The sequence below is a fragment of the Trichogramma pretiosum genome, unplaced genomic scaffold (assembly GCF_000599845.2).
Source record: "Trichogramma pretiosum strain Unisexual culture from Peru unplaced genomic scaffold, Tpre_2.0 scaffold26, whole genome shotgun sequence".
Classification (NCBI taxonomy): Eukaryota; Metazoa; Arthropoda; class Insecta; order Hymenoptera; family Trichogrammatidae; genus Trichogramma; species Trichogramma pretiosum.
Window position 1 is genome coordinate 56,957 of NW_019641640.1, and position 19,081 is coordinate 76,037.

General features: G+C 40.5%; 2 protein-coding genes and 1 non-coding gene across 5 annotated transcripts in view; all 3 read left to right on the plus strand.

The window, feature by feature from the left end:
• LOC106652627 (DNA-binding protein D-ETS-3-like) overlaps window positions 1-11,179 on the plus strand; it is a 54,531-nt gene extending 43,352 nt beyond the window's left edge. For all 3 annotated transcript variants that reach the window (XM_023459648.1, XM_023459647.1, XM_014371693.2), the window contains exons 4-6: window positions 4,481-4,540; window positions 7,531-7,768; window positions 8,494-11,179. In XM_023459648.1, coding sequence (XP_023315416.1) covers window positions 4,481-4,540; window positions 7,531-7,768; window positions 8,494-8,830 — 635 coding nt within the window. In that variant the 3' untranslated portion in view covers window positions 8,831-11,179. The remainder of the gene's footprint in view (window positions 1-4,480; window positions 4,541-7,530; window positions 7,769-8,493) is intronic.
• A 4,520-nt stretch (window positions 11,180-15,699) lies between these two features.
• Trnak-uuu lies at window positions 15,700-15,772 on the plus strand. Its single transcript has one exon. It is a non-coding gene; the product is annotated as a tRNA-Lys (tRNA).
• Window positions 15,773-16,117: 345 nt separating this feature from the next.
• LOC106652626 (ectonucleotide pyrophosphatase/phosphodiesterase family member 5-like) lies at window positions 16,118-19,075 on the plus strand. Its single transcript, XM_023459645.1, has 7 exons — window positions 16,118-16,575; window positions 17,173-17,419; window positions 17,607-17,705; window positions 17,792-18,162; window positions 18,237-18,625; window positions 18,790-18,886; window positions 19,051-19,075. The coding sequence occupies exons 1-7, from the start codon at window positions 16,460-16,462 to the stop codon at window positions 19,073-19,075; spliced, it is 1,344 nt and encodes a 447-aa protein (XP_023315413.1). The 5' UTR covers window positions 16,118-16,459.
• The last annotated feature ends 6 nt before the right edge of the window (window positions 19,076-19,081 follow it).

Below are 19,081 nucleotides of genomic sequence, written 5' to 3' on the forward strand. Positions count from 1 at the left end.
TACTCTAATTTTTGTTTTTGTTTTGTATAAATGAAAGAAAGAATTTTATAATTTTGTTTGTTCGTCGAACGTGGTGAAAATACACCCAGACATGTACAAGGCAGAGAGCCAACCAATTTTTATTTTTTGTTAATTAAAACGCCATGAGCCGTAATTCTTCTGTATAATTTCGACATGACTAACCGACATAAACCCTCGAATAAATCCCTGCTCAATCAAGAATAATTTCGCAGAGATTTAGGGGGGCATTGCAAGGTAGCTAAGGGGTCGAACAGCAGTCGGCACAGAAGAAAACCACGTTTCATACCCGCGTACGATAAGCCGTGTGTAAAAACGCGTAAATCGAGGATTCGCAGGAGGAGAAGTCGGGCTACCGCTGCCGATTCCCCCGCCACGCACATGAGAACAACGGGCAGGACCCCCCAAGAAGTGATATCACGTCAACTCTCTTTTTCGCACTCGCAAGGGACCGTACGGCGCTCGCAAGCCGCCGCAAAGCGGAGCGAGGCGGTGGGGCATGGCGCGCACCTATAAAAGCCGCGGCGCGAAAGCTACTCTAATCTATTCTTTTTCTATTCAAATCTCAAGACGAGCTCGAGCGAACTCGACAGCCTGGAGCTGAAAAATAGCCTCCGGGCATAAGGTAATTTTTAAGTACAAATGGGAACTTGCTCTGAAAACAGACGAGCTACCGACACACGCCTTTGCCGGATGCAGTTATGCAGAAGCAAGGTAGTACGCAATCATTAATGATTGCACGGTAGCCAATGCTGTGTGAAAGTGACGGCATAAATGAAACGCTGTAAAGCACCAACGTTTCATGTGCTCACGATCTTCGGGGTTTTACCTCAAAGTATCAGTCACTATCACATCAGATCCCCCCACACCGTGTGTACGATCACAGCAGCGAGAATTAAAGCCAAATTTGCCTCGAGATTACTCGGTGATTACGGCTCGATATCGCTTACGTGAACGAGCACGGTGCCGCGTGTCGTATGACCGACACTCCGAATTTGCCTCGAGATTACTCGGCAAATACGAAGTTGTGCGTCGCACTGCACACGGTGATTTGTGATGTGTAGTGTAAGTGAACCTCAATCCACCGAACGCCTTCTTTCTGATGCAGAACGTGAATAGCCCAGTAGCCATTCGACGACCTGCCCCTCATATACGACGAGAGAGTGATTGAAGCAGAGGAGATACGAGTTCGACGAAATTACCCGCACAAATGCAAGTATTCTTTATTCATTTATAAGCGCGCCCCATCCACTTCTCCATATTTCGGCGCATCAATTCAGTAAACACGCGACCGATACGCGAGTCACGCGCTTAACCTGTAAGCCGTCTGCAAGCCGAACTTTACGCGGCAGCAAATCGCACAGTGAAGAGCACGTGGTGCCTATCTCGACAGTGTTTAACCTGCAAACAAGGCAGAGCCCCGCGAGTGAGAACTCCCCTTCCGTCTCCTCACCGTAGCCCCGCCTCCAAGTGTAACGCGCTCGGAGCAGCAGAAACGCTGTGCGATCGCGCCACGCAGACGCGCGGCTATATGGGCGAGTTCACGTAATTCGTGGACAGTCAAGATACGGTATTACAAGCTTCTGCTATATTAAATATTTTCACTCGTACAATACCACTAAGGCGGTTATGCGAGGGTAAACATTTGATCACGAGCGAAGTCGGCGCAACTCTTTTTCTTTCTTATTTGTCATAACATAATTTGTTTATTTACCGAGTCTTAAAAATTAATACAAAAAATAAAAGAATTATAATATTTGAATTTCAGTCCTAAAGGTGTTTCACGAACCCCTCACTTAAATTAAAAATAAAATTGTATAAATTTTAATGAAATTGCAACGCAACTCGTAGCGCGCGCCATCGGGACAGTGCCGTAGAACGCACAAGTACGTGAGTAAGCGAGTGGGAGAATAACACACGCTGCGAGTGCTCTAAAAGGAGCCGCGTTACCTTTCAATATATGTGTACGCGTGCCGCACGTGCCACACAACCCGCGCACGGCTCGCGCATACATGAAGCAGTCCATTACGTATACATAATACGGTGCATTGAGTGAAACAATAGACTATGAACAGTTTGAACCCATGGCAAAAACTCCATTCCAGCATTATAAGCTATTGATCTACCGATCGACTTAACGCTCGATTTCTCATTCATGGCCATTTTTCATCGGACGATTTTTGTTATAAATTTCGCAGATTTGCTTTTGATGTCGAGGTAGAGAAGAAAATCCTTGACCAGTAGAGCCGAAAAAATGTATAAGATGTAATAAAACAGGAAGGTAATTAGGTAGTTGATTTAGCAATAGCAAGGGAGTGATGCTACACGCACTTTGGAACAAGCCAATCGTCTCAAGAGAGATGAGAAAAAAACTCGATAGGCCTCGACGGAGCTCGTTCGGATCAATTGCAACCGCCTCGAAATCAATCGTCCAGCCTCATCGAAATCGTGAACGAGCTCGAGAAGAAAAAACAGTAATGCTTCAAACGAGAAAGAGAGAGAGACTACTGCGAGTTCCGACAGATGCCGAGCTTCTAGCCCTAGCAGCTATGTTAAGCAATTCGATTTGCGTCGACTGATTGGAGCAAAAGGACGCGCTACACGCTGTACTATGTATTATCTGCTGTCTATACACTCGCAGTTGGTGTATAGGGCGAGCGAAGACGTCGTCGGGCACATTCTCGGGGATGCGCGTCTGCTCTCGACGGGAGGGAGCTTATACCAAATCTGTCTGCGCCTTTGCCCGCAATCAGTGTAGCCGCGGGCTTTATTTGGCGCCTATTGCTTGCCGAACGTAGCAGCAACGATCACGCGCTGTTCTTTCGAGTTTAGTTGGCTCGCGTTATATACGTAGGCCACGGTGCATAGGTATACCCAATCTAGTCCCCGCATACATACAGACGTGAGGACAGCGATCGAGCTCGAGTGCGAGCCCTTTTTTCGTTGCCACCACCGTCAACAGCGACGACGACGACGACGACCAAGTCGTTCGTGCCGTTTCACTCGACTGATTCACTTTGGTCATTTCTTTTTTCTTTTAATACACGATAACCTGCCTTGTTTCGTAGAATTTTCATTTTATAAGGACTCATAGAGCAATATCGTTATGTAACTTGATGATTTTAATTTCGATGGATATCGCAAAATAAAATAGTCCAAGAAAAAAATTTACTACTGCTGATAATTTTTATTAATAGTCGAAATTTTACGAGTTGCGCTAATGATCGCATGTTATTTCATGATGCATTGCCAGTAAAAGCGCTATTGTGCTTTCCGAATCAATCTTCGCTCGACTAACTTCATCGATTAGTTGGACCCATCGGCATTAGTCATATACCAAGCCTATCAAGCTTACCAAGCCTGACTAAGCTGTCGATTACCTCTTCGACAGGTGAAAACTTGAAGAAAAGAAACATGTGGTCCTCGTAATTGATCGACTACGATAGCTGTGATTTAAAAAAAATGTCAATACGTGTCCAAATGGGATTTTGTCCATCTCGTGCTTGTCGCCGAGAGGTGCGAGCTGCCACATGTATATATAAAGCTTGCTACAACTATATAGCTATACACAGCAGTGGCAGCGATTGAATTGGAAGTAAACACGTATAGGCTACACTCGTTGTCGGGTGCGTAAAAGAGCAAAGGTTCAGCGGTGCGGAATGACGAGTCTTTTGATGTACTCTCATTGTCAGGGCCGGCGCACACTTTTCTTAAGCACGCATTGCAGTAGGTAGCAGAAAGAGAGAGAATCCTATAACGGGATTAGACCGCCTGCCACGTAATTGCTCGTGAATACAACAATGCCTCGGCTGCTGCTCCGATGCTGCTGCCACTACGGCTGCTGCTCGTGTGTTCCAAATTCACGCACCCGTTTGACCCGGCTGCCGCAACTCGAAGGAGTTATGTATATGCCTGGCTTCTTGAAAATCCTTGCCACCTTCTAGACATACATTTTCGAGCTTTCTTCGAGTCGCAGCGACGAAAAAAATAAAATAAAATAAAAATAAAGGAGGTAGAAATCAGCGAAACGTCCTCAAGGACTCGGATTCCGAGTCGAAGTTGGCGCCCGATCGAGCCGAACGCGTTTACATAAACTCGTGCCGCACACATCGCTGCGCTTGCTTACACGGAAATCCTCTTCGATCGGATTCTGTGACGCTCGAGCGCGCTGCTGACTCTTCGATTCATGACCTATAGTCCTGTGTATATGTGTTTCTATATACTTGTGTATGTGTGTGTCTACATTATAGAGTCAGCTACTCGTGGAACTCGATACGTTCTCGATCGCGTACGTTTCAATGATCATCCCCCGATTATTCCACAATGTACTTTTACCCGAAAAAAAACTAAATATCGTCTCGGCCGCGATATCGATATCTCACTCGTCTTTTCCATTTTAGTACAGTAGGTAAAAGCTTTTTGTGTAATCGCATGTTACTAACGAAAAAAACTCATTTTTCAGGGTATGGGAGTGGCCTGTCGAAAACAGCGTTGGATTCACACTCTCACCTTCGACAACCAGGTAATTTGTTTTGACGTATATTCAGATATATTATTGATAATCCTTGTAAAAATGAAGAATTACACCCAAATACGAAAACATTGAATAATCAATTTACGGTGTTTGTTGGAATGACAATGCTTGCAAATAACGAAAATGTAAATTTAAAGAACTTTAGTGTCAGGGGTCATAGCCCCTGTGTGCTGATACATTTCGACGACACCCCTCGTTCAGAAAATGAAAACGTCCTCAATGTCACATCTTCGAAAAGCACATGCTTATATGAAAATTTGAAGTAAATTCTACTAGTGAGTAGCTACAAAAATACTGTACGCGCCACCAATTGGAAATATATAGAACTTCATATGAATTAACCCGTGAGATTCCAGAATTTTTTTTAGACTAAAAAATTCAGTTTGATATCTCGATTAATTTCGGTTGATCGGTTAGATTAAAATTTTAATTGATAAAATGCAACCCTGATTCATAACGATTTAATTCTCTGATTTCGAAATGCTCGGCGTTTTTGTTTTTTAATTATTTGCATAAATCTTTTTACAAGAGATTTAATCAGATGAATCGACTTCTCGTTGAATGGGTCGATATATATTAATCGAAAAAAGCACACCTCAATAACTTTGTTTAGAGCCACGCCTACTGCCTATTATTTTCAGAATACCATTTGTAATATTTATCGATCTCATACCTACACGTCCACCAATTAAATAGAAATCACAAGTCTCTTTTCTCACCTTGTGAAATTTATGTAATTTTCATACATTATTATCAATGCGCCGAGCTGCTTTAAGTCATTTCGTGCTTTAATGATCCTTACATGATATTAACTTGAGATTTGCCTCACCCTAAATTCGAATCGAGCAGCTGGTCTTTGTCGTATCTTCGTGTAAATAGCTCAAACGAGACTTACACATTTCTGCTTGAATAAAGCGGTAACTCTACCTCTGAAAAAAATTGAAACAAATTAATTGATTTGAAAAGAGTCAAAATATAAAGTATTTGAGTAAAATTGAGGTTTAAAAAACGTCGACTCTTGGGCTCGGCGATCCCCCGAATCGCATCGGAAGACCGCTGCAAATGCTCGTGTGCAACGAAACGAATGTGTTTCGTATTTGTATATGGTTACGCGCCGTTAGCCAGTGGATAAATGGGTGCGTATAGGCAGGCAGCACGCCTCCCCATCATTATCAAGTCGTAAGTGAATTACCATTCGATCGAAAGCCGATCGCCGCTCCATAGTGTATATAGAGCCACTATTAAGCGCGAGGCGCTTCTCTTTCTCTTGATGCGCGCCTGTATATGGCGAGCTCTGGCTGCCCCAAACACACAGACAGACAGACACACGGAATACAGTGCAGGACTATCTATATATGTCCAAGGCTATTACCAAGGGGGCGAGCACGGCTGCACGGAGAAAATGATGGGAAACTTCAACGACGAATTGCGACGAAGCGTAGGGCTGCGAGTTTTCGCGGATCGTGATCGCGAGAGAAGGTAAAACGATTCACTAAGTACACGCACGCGGCAAAGTCGTTATATCCATTTGATTATGCGCCGAGGCAATCCAATCGTGGCTCATAACGGTGCCAGTACATTACTGAAACAAAAGGACAGCAATGATCAGTATTATAGTTATTTATTGGACTGCGCATCTTTTTCAGCCGGCAGTCGAGGAAATATACTAGCGAATACGGAACAAATCGCTGCATTTGCGGCTATATACGCGGCGGTGTATCCCCCTCTCGAAAAAGGGCTCGATATACAATGCGTCATCAGAGAGCCGTGCAATAGTCGTAGTCGTCGTCGTCGTCGTCGTAGTCGCTCAAGTGTCCGCCACTATACATGTATACAACTGCACGTATAGTATGTAGCGTAGCGCCTCGCCGCCGAGTGCAACACAAAAGGACATAATCGTAGCTGCTACTACTTGTCTCATTTATACAATGGAGAATGGGAGTTCGTTTGGATCGCAATAATTTTCGAGCGCCCTTTTACTTTTTTTTTGCGCTCCACGCGTCTTAATTGCGGCCTCGTCGTCGTATATATCCACGCGCTCTCGTAAAACAGCCCCGACGACGACGACGACGACGACGACGACGACGACGACGACGATCGAGTAAGCGACGCAGGGGGGGCAGAGCCAGCAGCTAATTATCAACGCGCGCTGCGACGCTTTAGGTTTACAGACAGATATATAGGACTTTTGTAGCCGTCGACTCGCCCGCACTTTTTTTGCCCCATCGTGTCGCGCAATTGGCTTATACACTTTTGTTTTGAGCTTTGCTTAATTTTCGACTTCGAACCCGGACTTGTCCTCACAAAGTTAGATCTTTCCTTTCTGATATAATAAATATTCTTTCGCATCTATGGTAGTAATTTTCAACATTTTGCGGATAGTATTTGATCAATAAAAAAGTTTCTTGGACAACAAATCATGGACTACATTCTTGAATTGGTTAAAATCATGCTCTGACTTATACAATTATGTTTATTTTGACACTTGCAGATTTATAGGTTGAGGTATTCGCCATCTAGTGGGCTTAAATGAGTATTAAAAGTGGTTGAAAATTGATCGACATTTTTTGAGACAGATAAATTGTGGTTATCAGGTTATTTCATGTTTCTGCCATAATATAGTATCAGGCAAATCGTTAAAAACAATCCAATTGATAATGTTATGCTCATTCGGCCATTATTAATATTGGGCATTTCTAGTCCGATTGCGTGCAATTATTAGCTGCGCAGTAATTTATCTATTAATACTTTTTCATTGACACTATTTTTTTATAGTATTTTTGTTTAGCACTGAGCTTATAGGAAAAATGTAAAAATTAAATCATTTTAATTTCTACGTAAGTTGATACACATAAAAAATGCGAAGCTTCATTCGAGTCATTGTTTCGGAGTTGGCACGAATATAGATTTAAATTTAAATTTTATAAAACAATATTTGCACGTGAACATGAATCGAATTTCTCGTATGTGTCCTTTAGATCCTTACCAGATGTTCGGGGCGACGAGTAGTCGCTTGGCAAGCTCGGGCTCCGGACAAATTCAGCTGTGGCAATTCTTGCTGGAGCTGCTGTCGGACTCATCGAACGCGGCCTGCATCACGTGGGAGGGCACGAACGGCGAGTTCAAGCTGACCGACCCGGACGAGGTGGCTCGACGATGGGGCGAGAGGAAGTCAAAACCCAACATGAACTACGACAAACTCTCGAGAGCTCTGAGGTGAGATAACAATTCTTTTTTACTTGTCATAAGATTTGTTCGTAAAAAATTTAGAGGGAGGGACAGAGCAATAGAGAGATGAATAAACAAAAAGAGAGAGAAAGTGCGAAGAGACGGTAGACAGGCGGAGAAGTACAAATTCACTTGTCGGCGGGATGCAGCAATGGAATGAGCAATTTCAATCATCGAATTTCATAAGCGGCACGACGATCGTCTCTACAGCTATATATATACGAAGTGTGCCTATATAGCCACCAACAGCAGGAGGGTAGAAGGACGCGAGCCCGCGCGTCTATTATTTTTCGATCAGATTCCCTGATTGCGTTATCGACTCGTGCTGCTGCTAATGCTTTTGCTGAACTCTAATTTCAGATTTTGCTTTCCCTCACTCGGATTCCCGTCGATAATCGTTCTTTCTCGTTGCTTTAAAAATAACACGAGCTTTAGCAGCAGCAGTAGCAGCAGCATTCCATCGTCAAGCTGATCGAATTTTTCCTCTCTCTCGGCATGTACGCAGCGGCGACACACGGCTTTATCTACTAATAATCCAGTTAAACCGAATAAAATGTTTCTGTAGTGAGAGAGGGAGAGAGAGAGAGAGAGCTTGCAGTCTTTAATCGATCTGCCAAGGCAACTTTTTCTCGACGCAATGCGAGCCAAGCTCAACAAACCTCGCCGGAAAAGCTCTTAATCGACGATCTTTGCTTTGCTCCGCTTGTTCGCAGGTATTACTACGACAAAAACATAATGACCAAGGTCCACGGCAAGAGGTACGCGTACAAATTCGACTTCCAAGGCCTGGCGGCGGCGACGCAGCCCGCCGCGGCCGATCCCACGGCCTACAAGTACCAGAGCGAGCTGTTCATGTCGGGTTACGGCCACGCCAAGCTCAACCTGATGCCACCTCCGGCGGCCTCCGTGGCCGTCTCGATGCCGGGCGGCCTGTTCCAGTCGGCCTCGTCCTACTGGTCGACGAGTCCCGGCGCGAATCTGTACGGCGGCCACCACACGAGCTCGGGACACGTACCGACCCACCTGGGCAGCTACACGCATTACGCATGACCCACGGCCGCCGAGCACTGGGGTGCGGCTCTGGGGACGCCGGCGCGCTGGGGCCACAGCGTCGGCAACGAGGGCGACAGATGAAGAGCCCCGCGGGATCATCATCAGGCCGGTGGCGGCGGCGCCGGCAACGATCATCATCATCCACACTACGGCGGCGGTGGTGTCGGTGGCGGTGGCAGCGACTACTTGGCACCCCAGTAAACAATTATCACAAGTAGGGACAGGGCCCGTTCTCGTTGTCCACTTTTTAGCTGACTTTAAAGGCTGAAATTTACACTCGCTTGTCGCTTGATGTTGACGTTGATGATGATGATTACGATAACGACGATAAGACGTGATTTACTCGCGCTATCCCTTCAAATCTGTGCCATACGAATGAATTTGAATGAGATAACAATTTTTATCCCGGTCCTCGAGGGGTAGGGTACGCGCACGAACCCTAGTCTTGTACAAATGTATTTCTCGACAAATTCGTTGGTCGTCTTTTTTTGAAAATAAATCATTTTGAAAGCGATATCATTTTTCATCTGTATTATCTAATTAATTTCGGAGGATAGCGCACCAAGAGTAAATTTCTATGTGAATTTGCAACTTGTGCAGTTTCGGTGAATCGCAGCGAGATGATTTATTTATATTATTAATGAATGGTATTTAACGTAATTTAGACGCGCGAGGGCAATAGTCAAGTTTGGTCCTAGAATCAGCAGCTAGGCCTGCATCGGAAATCGACTTTGTAAATATTATGTAGACAAGATTACGATATAAACTATTAATGGGTCATAATTGTAAAAGGATATCGGCCAACGGGTATATATTACACGATCGTGTATCAAATGCACCTTCGTGAATTTACGAATTTCGAGGGGATTTTATCGAAGGTAAACGTCAGCTTAATACAGAAGAGCCGTCACCTTTTCTCAACTTCGTGTCGAGGCTCGACACATACACACACACGTATGGATTGTATAATACACGCAAGTTGAACGATACGATTTGTTAAATATGTATACGTGGCAAAAGCGATAATATTAAAAAAAAAAGTAGTCACTAAAAAAATATAACACGATCGAGATACTATTGAAAAAAAAAGTAATACCGGCATGTATAAAATGTTTATCCGGCTCAGAAATCCAATGAATCTATAAATAAGTCACGTATAAGTCTGTTGTCGTAAAAGTGAAACATAATTTGTAAGTATTAACTCTAGGTAAATGTACGATATTAATTTAATTGCAATTTATACAAGTACACTTCTATCATATAGGAAGAGGGTTGGCTTGGTTATAGTCATTTAAATTTTACAGCTACTTTGATTTTTTCAAGTTGATCACTCGTCAATCGATTCGTTAATTTTTCCTTTTTCCGAGTCGATATGACCATTCCATGAACTTATTTGTTTCATTTTGCACGATAATTTTCGTTTTTCTTACATTTAATATGAAACTAATTTTGAATATTTCAAGTATTACTAAAGTCTAAGGTCCAAGGCCGCTAGAGGCAATTATTGTAGATAGGATATTTTCACGTGTAATGCACAGCACTCCGTATAAAAGCTGATTCTTTCCTTCTATTTTATAGTAAAAAAAATGTATTCTAGTCCTTTAATCCACGTGTATACATGGCTGTGGCGCGAGCGAATGAGAAAAATATTGAATTACAGTAAATACCAAAGATGAATTAATATTGCACAAGATACATAATGTCGAAATCTGAGACATCGTGGCGTGTCTAATTATATTATATATAAAGGAGAAAATTTTAAAAAATAGACAATTCGTATTTCTATGATATATCAGTGTATAATGCGCTAAATATTAATGTGCATCGTCGTTTCGTCGTTACCGAAAAATGTTGCGAACGAATTTATGTATGTATATGATAAACAGTATTTATTAATTGTATAAAAAGGCAAGAAAATTTATTTTAATTCTCGAATTATTATTGCTGGTAAGTTTGATAGAAAAAAATTCTAAAAAAAAAAGAAAACAGTGAAACTTTTTACGACTGTGTGTGTATAGATCTGCTCATTTGTGCAGGCAATATAAGCCCAGTATCAAAAAAAAGTGAAATACAACTCTTCGTTGTAAGTGAAAAAAAACTCCTGTATTGTTTTACAATCTTTGCCCATCAAAACGGGAATTCATAGCAAATAAGAAATGACGTGTGTGAGAAAACTGTGCACTGTTTAAGAATAGCGCAAAGTACGAAGCAAGCATAAAATAGATCCAGATGTTCGTTGCCATATCGAGAGGTTAATTGAAAAATTACTGTTTACCGTGAATAATAACGAGAGAAATAAATGTGATTCATCGTTCATCAATAAACATACCAAGTTTTACTGCAAAAGCCTCATGGACATATTTCATTACTTTTTTTGTTTCTCCTCCCAAGCTCTCCGACTTTCTTAATTTATGTGCCTGCGCGAAGATGCCAATCTAGCCGAAGGGATAAGAACTCCCAATGTATACAATGCAAACGCGTACATAAGGTATATAATTACGCCATATAGAAACACGCGTCGAAAATCAGTGACGCGAGTCAATGCATATAGTGGCCATATAATGCGAGTACGAGTCGATAATATACGTGTGTGTGTGCACGCGTAGGGCACAGGGCAGTCCATGACAATTTGATGGATGAGGACGGCATGTGAGGCTCGCTGTATAGAACTTGGGCGCAATGATCATAATACGTAAATATGCAGAGGCCCGATAAAGAGACACGCCCATAATACTGCCTGTTATGTGTACGTAGTAATACTACTGTACACACGCGTAGGGGGCAAAAGTCATCGATTAAGAACGCACACACGTAGTACTATACGGGAAAGGAAAGTAGGCGTTCTAGCCTGGGACATTATACACACGCGCGGCATCCGCCAAAATAGCTCTAGCCGGGGATGATTAAGTGACTATTTTTGATCGTGTCGCGCATAATTATCAAAATGTCTCGATTATCTTCGAGTGAGAGGTCATTGCAGCGGATCAGGTTCAAAAAAGCTATTGACGTGGTGGCGGTAGCAAGTTCATGTTCGATCAATTTTTGTGTATCATGATTAGTGTTACAATTGTATTCTATAGTGTCCCAATGACGTAATACCCGATTGAAGTTCCTATATTAAAACACACCGAATTGATCCTATACTTTGCTTTTTTTACTGAAGTCATTGAAAAAGATAAAAAATATTCGAAGAGAGCTAAAATCTCTGCCTTCCGTCGTAAAAGCAACGTTCAAGAGGTCAACTAATCGTTGGACACGAATAAACCTGCGAGGCTCTCTTTTTGTGCTTTTTATCTTTGTCCACAGCCTAGCGGTGCTTTTGATAAATTGGCGCATCCAACGGCTGCTTAGCCTCGAGACAAATGCCGCAAATGCGAAAGCGAGCGCATCGTTTGGTAAAACAAAACAGAGAAGAAAAAAATAACAACATCAAGCTCCGAGACACGCAAATGCTCGGTGTAGGATAGAGGCAGCTCGCAGCACCTGTAAAGCTCGCAGCCGCAGCAGCAGCAGTCTCGGCTCCCTCCATGCGGCCTCGAACGGCTTCCCCGTACAGCGAGGGGAGAGGCGAAAGCTCGTCGTTGGCCGTTGCCATGGCAAGGAGCGAACGATGGCGCCGAGCCTCTGGCCGGGCGGGGCTTTCGCGCCTCTCGTCGAGCTTTCGCCTCTCCCTCCGTCTACCTATGTGCGTGGGTGTATGTGTGCGGACGCGCAAGAGCTTGCACAAATACTAGACTACGGCGCGGAGGAGGTAGAGGACTCGTTAGCCAGATATAGGATTCGGTTTTTCTGGACAAGAGTGCCAACCAGATGGAGTACCGCCACGCTCTTGCTCTTTTTTCACTCAGCCAACGAGGAGTTTGTTTTTTCAGACTTAATTGGAAGAGAGAAATGGGATAAAATTGGTTTTATGTCTATTTAAGTAGAAGAATTTTTATAAAAAAAAACTCGAGGGTTTGATTGTTCTCGACGTAAATGAGAATTCTCATGCACTTGCGTTTAATAAAAGAGGATTTCTCGGGGTAAGGGCTTTTTTCAATAAATTTAATCAAAATGAATAATTTCGTTGGATCAAGTTTCAACGTTCGAATTTCAATCTATGATACTAAAATAATTTTAGATTTCACTGCGAACGGGTGACTAACTTGAAACGTAGTTCGAATCCTCCCGAGGAAATCTGCAATAGCTTGACAATTTGTGAAAAATTTTTTTGGCGTCAGGCATGGCTCATCGCTCGACTTATGAAAAGTTTCCGAGGTAGCGGCCTAGACGCGGGCGAGCGGAATTGCTATGGTTCTACGGGTTCGTGTGCGTGCAGGGGCCTCTCTCCCTCACGGGTGTCGAGGGCAGGCACGCGCACGAGAGGTCCTCTCCGTCTCGAGCGCACGAGAGAGAGAGCTAATCGATAAAGCCACCAATGCCAGGCTGGTTCCATCCCTTTGCGCGCCGAGCTGCGCTGCCCCTAGTACGTAGCCGGGGAACGAAAGGAGAGAGAGAGAGAGAGAGCGAGAGAGTCCGTGTGCGCGCGCGCGCCACTAGCCTTGCGCCCGTGTATCTTATCCTTCCTTCCTTCCTTCCGTCCTTCCGTCCTTCCTTCCTTCCTTCCTCCCCGTGTTTTGGCTCACGACTCTTTAGCCGCGCGTCCGCCATATTGCTGCCGCGGTACGACCGCGCGAGCTCCGACCACGCACTCGCAGCTCGGTAATCATTACTCCGAACTCTGGCCTCTGACCCTTTTTTGCCTCATTTTAGAATCACATTTTATTCCACGTCCTACGTAAATATATACAAGCCACCGGGAGGCTCGTTCGCTATATCGAGCCGAGAGAAATTGCCACACCTGACATCGCTCGCTGCCGTCTCTACCTACGCTTGACACACGTTCGTGCTCGATGTATGCGAACTTTCCAGGTCTTGAATTCTATACTCGAAACTCGGCAGCCACGATTTTACAATTTCAAGCTAATTCAAGCTTTGCATCGTCTTTTTTAAGGTTGAAAAACAACTCGGTAAGAAAAAAACTATCAATGTAACTGCATTTCTGATACCTCGTTATTTATATTTTTATCCGAGGCACTATTCTATCAAAGCCAGAGCGAAAATGAAAATTTTCAAACACGTTTTTCTAGATTATCGTTGAATATTTTTCTATAAATAAAGCTCAATAACCCACTTGGCAACTTGATCAAATTATTTTGTGGAAATATGTGCTGATATAATTGATCAACATTTTATGACTATAGCTTTTGGCCAATGAAAAATTTTCTTGAACAAACAAAGGCCTTCAGAACTGGACATATGCTAACCAAAAGTTTAAAGTTTTTTACAACATTTTATGGTCAAATAATGTTCCACGTTTTTTATGACCATTTTTTAACTATATAAAAAGTGTGCAAATTACCACTGAAACATACTTTCACCAATCCTTTTTAAATATCTACATTTAAAATGTAAAACGTCAATTAAATTAAATTTCTCAATTTGAATTTAATAACATTATGTGAATATTTGTACTAACCCTACTGAAAAAAACTGTATAAAATTCCCATGCATTTCATATAACCGATTTACGTAAAATTTATGAGAATTCACACAGATTTTACAAAAAAACTTTTTATAATTCACATGAATTTTGTCCAGTTTCATCCCATAAATATTATATAGACTTAAAATTTATGTAAAAAATGTTCCTTCCATTCTCTTCGTAAAATTCGATGTTAGTTACAAGTCGAATGAATTAATATTACTTATAACTTTCGAAATAATGCATCAATTTTCATTTAAAGCCTAATTCTGAATGAATGAAACACAAGAATTTATCACTCTCTTCTAGATTCTGTCGGAGTGACCTAAGGAAGGTTAAAGAAGAAAAATTAATTTTTTCAACGTTATACAAATGGACAATCAAAATGCTCGTTGATCGACCTCTAAAAATTAATTTTAAGAGCTGAAACTCATTGAGGCTTCCTATTTTGTGATATTGCTGTCAGTAAATTGATACATCGAGATTTTTAAGACTTTAAATTTTTTGAACCTGCCTATTGTAACATACTTACAAATAAATTTCTAAAAACACATTGACAAATGGTAATGTAATTAGAACCATTTTAAAAGTTCATTTTTTATTCATTATAATGAGTGAAAATCTACAAGTTACGAGAAATAAAAATCTACTGGAAAAATAAATAAATAAACAGCTGTATAAAACAGCAGTTAAAGTAAAACTTTGACAAGATTTCACAGAAAAATCTTAATTCAATGGATCATTTTTGATTTTGCAGTTTATAAGCATCTTTTATAATAATATTTTTTACTAAATTATCCTCATCTTATCTAGTCTAAAACGGTCTCCCAAAATTTAATTATAATCGGCAATCATGAAAAGTTTAATGAAAGATTTCTATTTGTGTGTTTCACCGCATGTTCATACACATATAATTATCAACGTAGATGATTTTCAAAAACTTCTAGATCGAATTTTTTGCAATTTGGAGCACTTATTAAAAAATGAAATTAAGAAATACATTCAGCTCATGAAATTATATACATCTTATAGAAAAGAAATGCAGCAAAAACAGTTGAATTTTTTTTGGTAGATTGAATATTCTTAAGTAGATAATATTTGGAAAACTTACAATTTATCTTATTATTATAAACTTCGAATTAAAAATTATGTCAACCTTTTCGTTGGGCTCATTGATGCTGTTAGAAATAAATGTCAACCATTGAAAAAGGTTTCCTCATGAAATGAGATTTAAAAGCTGTAGATCTACAACTTCAAAAACGTGACATGCGCAGTAGAAGACGCAACTGTACTACTAACATGAGTCAGATTCTTGTAGTAGAATAAATGACACAGTTTTCAAGCCCGGATAGCTCAGTCGGTAGAGCATCAGACTTTTAATCTGAGGGTCTAGGGTTCAAGTCCCTATTCGGGCGTTTTTTTGCTGTATCCAGTAAAATTTTTGATAAATTATGTGAAAGTATTTCATTATTACAATATAAATTTATAAAATAATTCATGAAAAGTTCAACAATTCACAAATTTATTTTTGACAAAATAAATGAATTTCAAAAAACGGAGACTATTATATCATATTTCTAATAGATATCATTACGAATCTTGTCATCAGTAGCTTATTATGATCTGTCATTAAATATAAAATGATTGCAAAAATCATGCAATATTCATAAAGTGCATCAACAATAATTTCGAAATAACGCTCCATTATTACCAACTTATCTCCTTGCTTTTCATTGATAGTGGTTGGTAGTTCCACTCCGGTTAGAATCGAGAGTACGCAACTTCTGGGCAGTACGTGAAAGTCATAAAGATTAGTTCTGCTTGTGTCATCTGCTAGTTAGTTGTTAGATATTAGTATGAGCTGCCGTAATATAATTTTGTTAAATTTACGTTGATTGTGGTGCAGATATGATAAAAATATCACTCTCGAAAATACGAGAAAGTTGACAGTAGTACGATGAATAACGTCGAATGCACTGTATAATAAAGTCTCAAAATTCGTTTGTTATATTCAAAAAAGTGTGATAATAATTTAAAATAGTATTAGATCTTTATATATGCGTGTATTTTTAAATAAATTTTCATAAACCAATACACGAGATATGACTTGTTGGTTTTGGTTTATTTTTGTGGTAGTTACTATTCTTTTTCGCATCGATGCTAAACCTACTCCGACACGACCACCGAAATTGCTAGTTGTATCCTACGATGCATTCAGGTTTGTTATATTTCATATTTTAATATTCATACATTTTAAAGGTCATAAAGTTAAAATTTTGATGAATTATTGTAAAAAATATTGTCCTTGCTAAAATTTGATGCAGTCATAATTTTATCATTACATAATGTAGATCAATTCATCAAAAATTGAACATTAGGTAATTCTAAGTGGAAAATGTACTTTTATCAATAAAGTTATCGTGATTTTTTCCAGAGTTAGATAAAAGATCCCGCGTTGTCGATAAAATGAAACGTGAAGACAACTATAAGTTTTACTCAAAAAATAAAACAGCGTCACTTTATCTATTTTTAATACTTATGTATATGATTTAACTATCGTTTGCATATTCTCTAAAACTATCCAATGAAAGGAATGTTTAGTAGAATATTTTTTTTAAAATTGAATTTTTCAGATAGTGAGAAATACTGCACATACGATAAATTTGAGTTAAGTGCGTTTATACGAGCGAGTAATCAATTTTCATGAATTCCTCGTCATTTTTTAATGATTCAATATTTGACTTATGCATAGGCCAGCCTTTCTTATTGATTTATGTAAATTAAGGTCAAATACTAAGTAACAATTCAATTTCAGATACGATTATTTTGATCGTAAGGTGACGCCGTTCATGAATGAGCTGCGAATGAAGGGTATTTTCGCAGATCACATGAGAAATGTTTTCGTTACCAAAACGTTTCCGAATCATCACACCATCTCAACCGGGATGTACGTGGAAAATCACGGAGTAATAGATAGCGAGTATTTGGACGTAAAATCTAACAAAACAGTCAAATATTCTTACGATTTGTACCATTACAATAATGACATACTTCCTATATGGGTGAGTTAAATAGTAATTTATTGTTTAAATTTTAAATTAAAAAAGTTGTTATCATTGAAACATTATTTAATTGACTTTGAAATTTGGTGAAACTTTTTTTAATACACTCACAATATTTTCGTATATCATTGTATTCGAACGAAAAAAAAATAAAATTTTAATTTTCTAATTCAATAAACATTTACAGACTTTGAACGAATTGAACGGTGGCGAACGTCGCAGTGGCGTTATGATGTGGCCCGGAAGTGCTTTTGAATACCACAAGAAAAATGCGACCTTCCGCGTGGTAAGCATTGATTGAAATATTATAAGCACTTAAGTTATTGAAATATCGAGAGCCGAGTTCTATCATCTTGATTTTACTCTTGTTAGCCATTCAACACGACCGTGCCATGGAAAAGCCGAGTCGACGAGGTGATATCTTGGTTCAAACACGCCGCTGAACCGATCAATTTTGGCATGATGTACATCGAGGAGCCGGACTTTCATGGCCACGGAATCGGCATCAATGGGGCGCGCTTCGACGAGGTACTCCTCAAATTGGACGAGATCACGTATTATCTGCACGAGAAGCTGAGGGAGAACAACATGACCGACGTCAATGTCATTCACCTGAGCGATCACGGAATGGCGACCGTCACGATTGACAGAATCGTTAATTTGACCAACTACATCGATCCGAAAGATTACACTACTTCCGGATTGTCGCCGGTTATTCACATTTACCCGCGGCCTGGTATGAAGCATTGAATCTCGCGAGTAAAGTGTTTTTTCAATGATTCAATAAAAACCTTTTCTTTTCTTTAGGAAAGAAAAGTGAAATTTACAAGAACCTGCAAAAAGCGTCGCACGATACGAATAAATTTGACGTCTATCTCAAAGAGAATATTCCCGAGCACTTCCACTTCAAGAACAATACGAGAATCGGACCCATTTTGGCCGTCGCGAGAGTCGGAAATTCCTTCGAGACGCTCTACGACAGCTTCTCTTGGTACGAGAAAGAATTCAACATCACGATCAACGAAAAGTCCGAATTTGGAGTTCACGGCTACGACAACACTCAAAAAGAGATGTGGCCCTTCTTCTTCGGCGTCGGTCCGGCTTTTTTGCCGCAATGCGAGGTGCCGGCTTTCGACAACGTCGATCTGCTGCCGCTATTTTGCGAAATTTTGGAAATCGAATGCCTCGAGGTGAATGGCCAACTCGGTGAGCTTCGAAAATGCCTCGCTAAACATCAATACGAAGCAATTTTATACAAAGGCATATGTAAGTATCATTTTCCATTGATCGAATTCGCCATGTCATTCAGCCTTAAGACCCAGAGTAATTTTTTTACATGTTTTATGTACAATTTATAAACACACCCTCAGACATAGGAGGTATCATTGTATCGATATTGGGCATCCTTGCCTTGTTTTTGGTGTACTTAAAGAGAAAACGCGCCGAAAGACATAATGCCAAGTATCGGTGAGTAATACAATAAAATAAAATAAACGCATGGCCCAAGTGTCATACTTGATATTCCTTAATATAGACATTTTTTAATTGAAAGGCACACAAGGCTTTGTAATTTAAATTAATGGCAGATTAAAAGAGATGGCTATTCGACGCATAATAATTTTTGTTTACAGGGTATCTGACAAACGAGCTTCTTAATCAGTT

Coding starts and splice junctions, on each gene's coding strand:
- LOC106652626 (XM_023459645.1), top strand. CDS start 16,460: ATGACTTGTTGGTTTTGGTTTATTTTTGTGGTAGTTACTATTCTTTTT. Junction 16,576..17,172: donor GTATCCTACGATGCATTCAG/GTTTGTTATATT, acceptor ATTCAATTTCAG/ATACGATTATTTTGATCGTA. Junction 18,626..18,789: donor CGAGGTGAATGGCCAACTCG/GTGAGCTTCGAA, acceptor ACACACCCTCAG/ACATAGGAGGTATCATTGTA.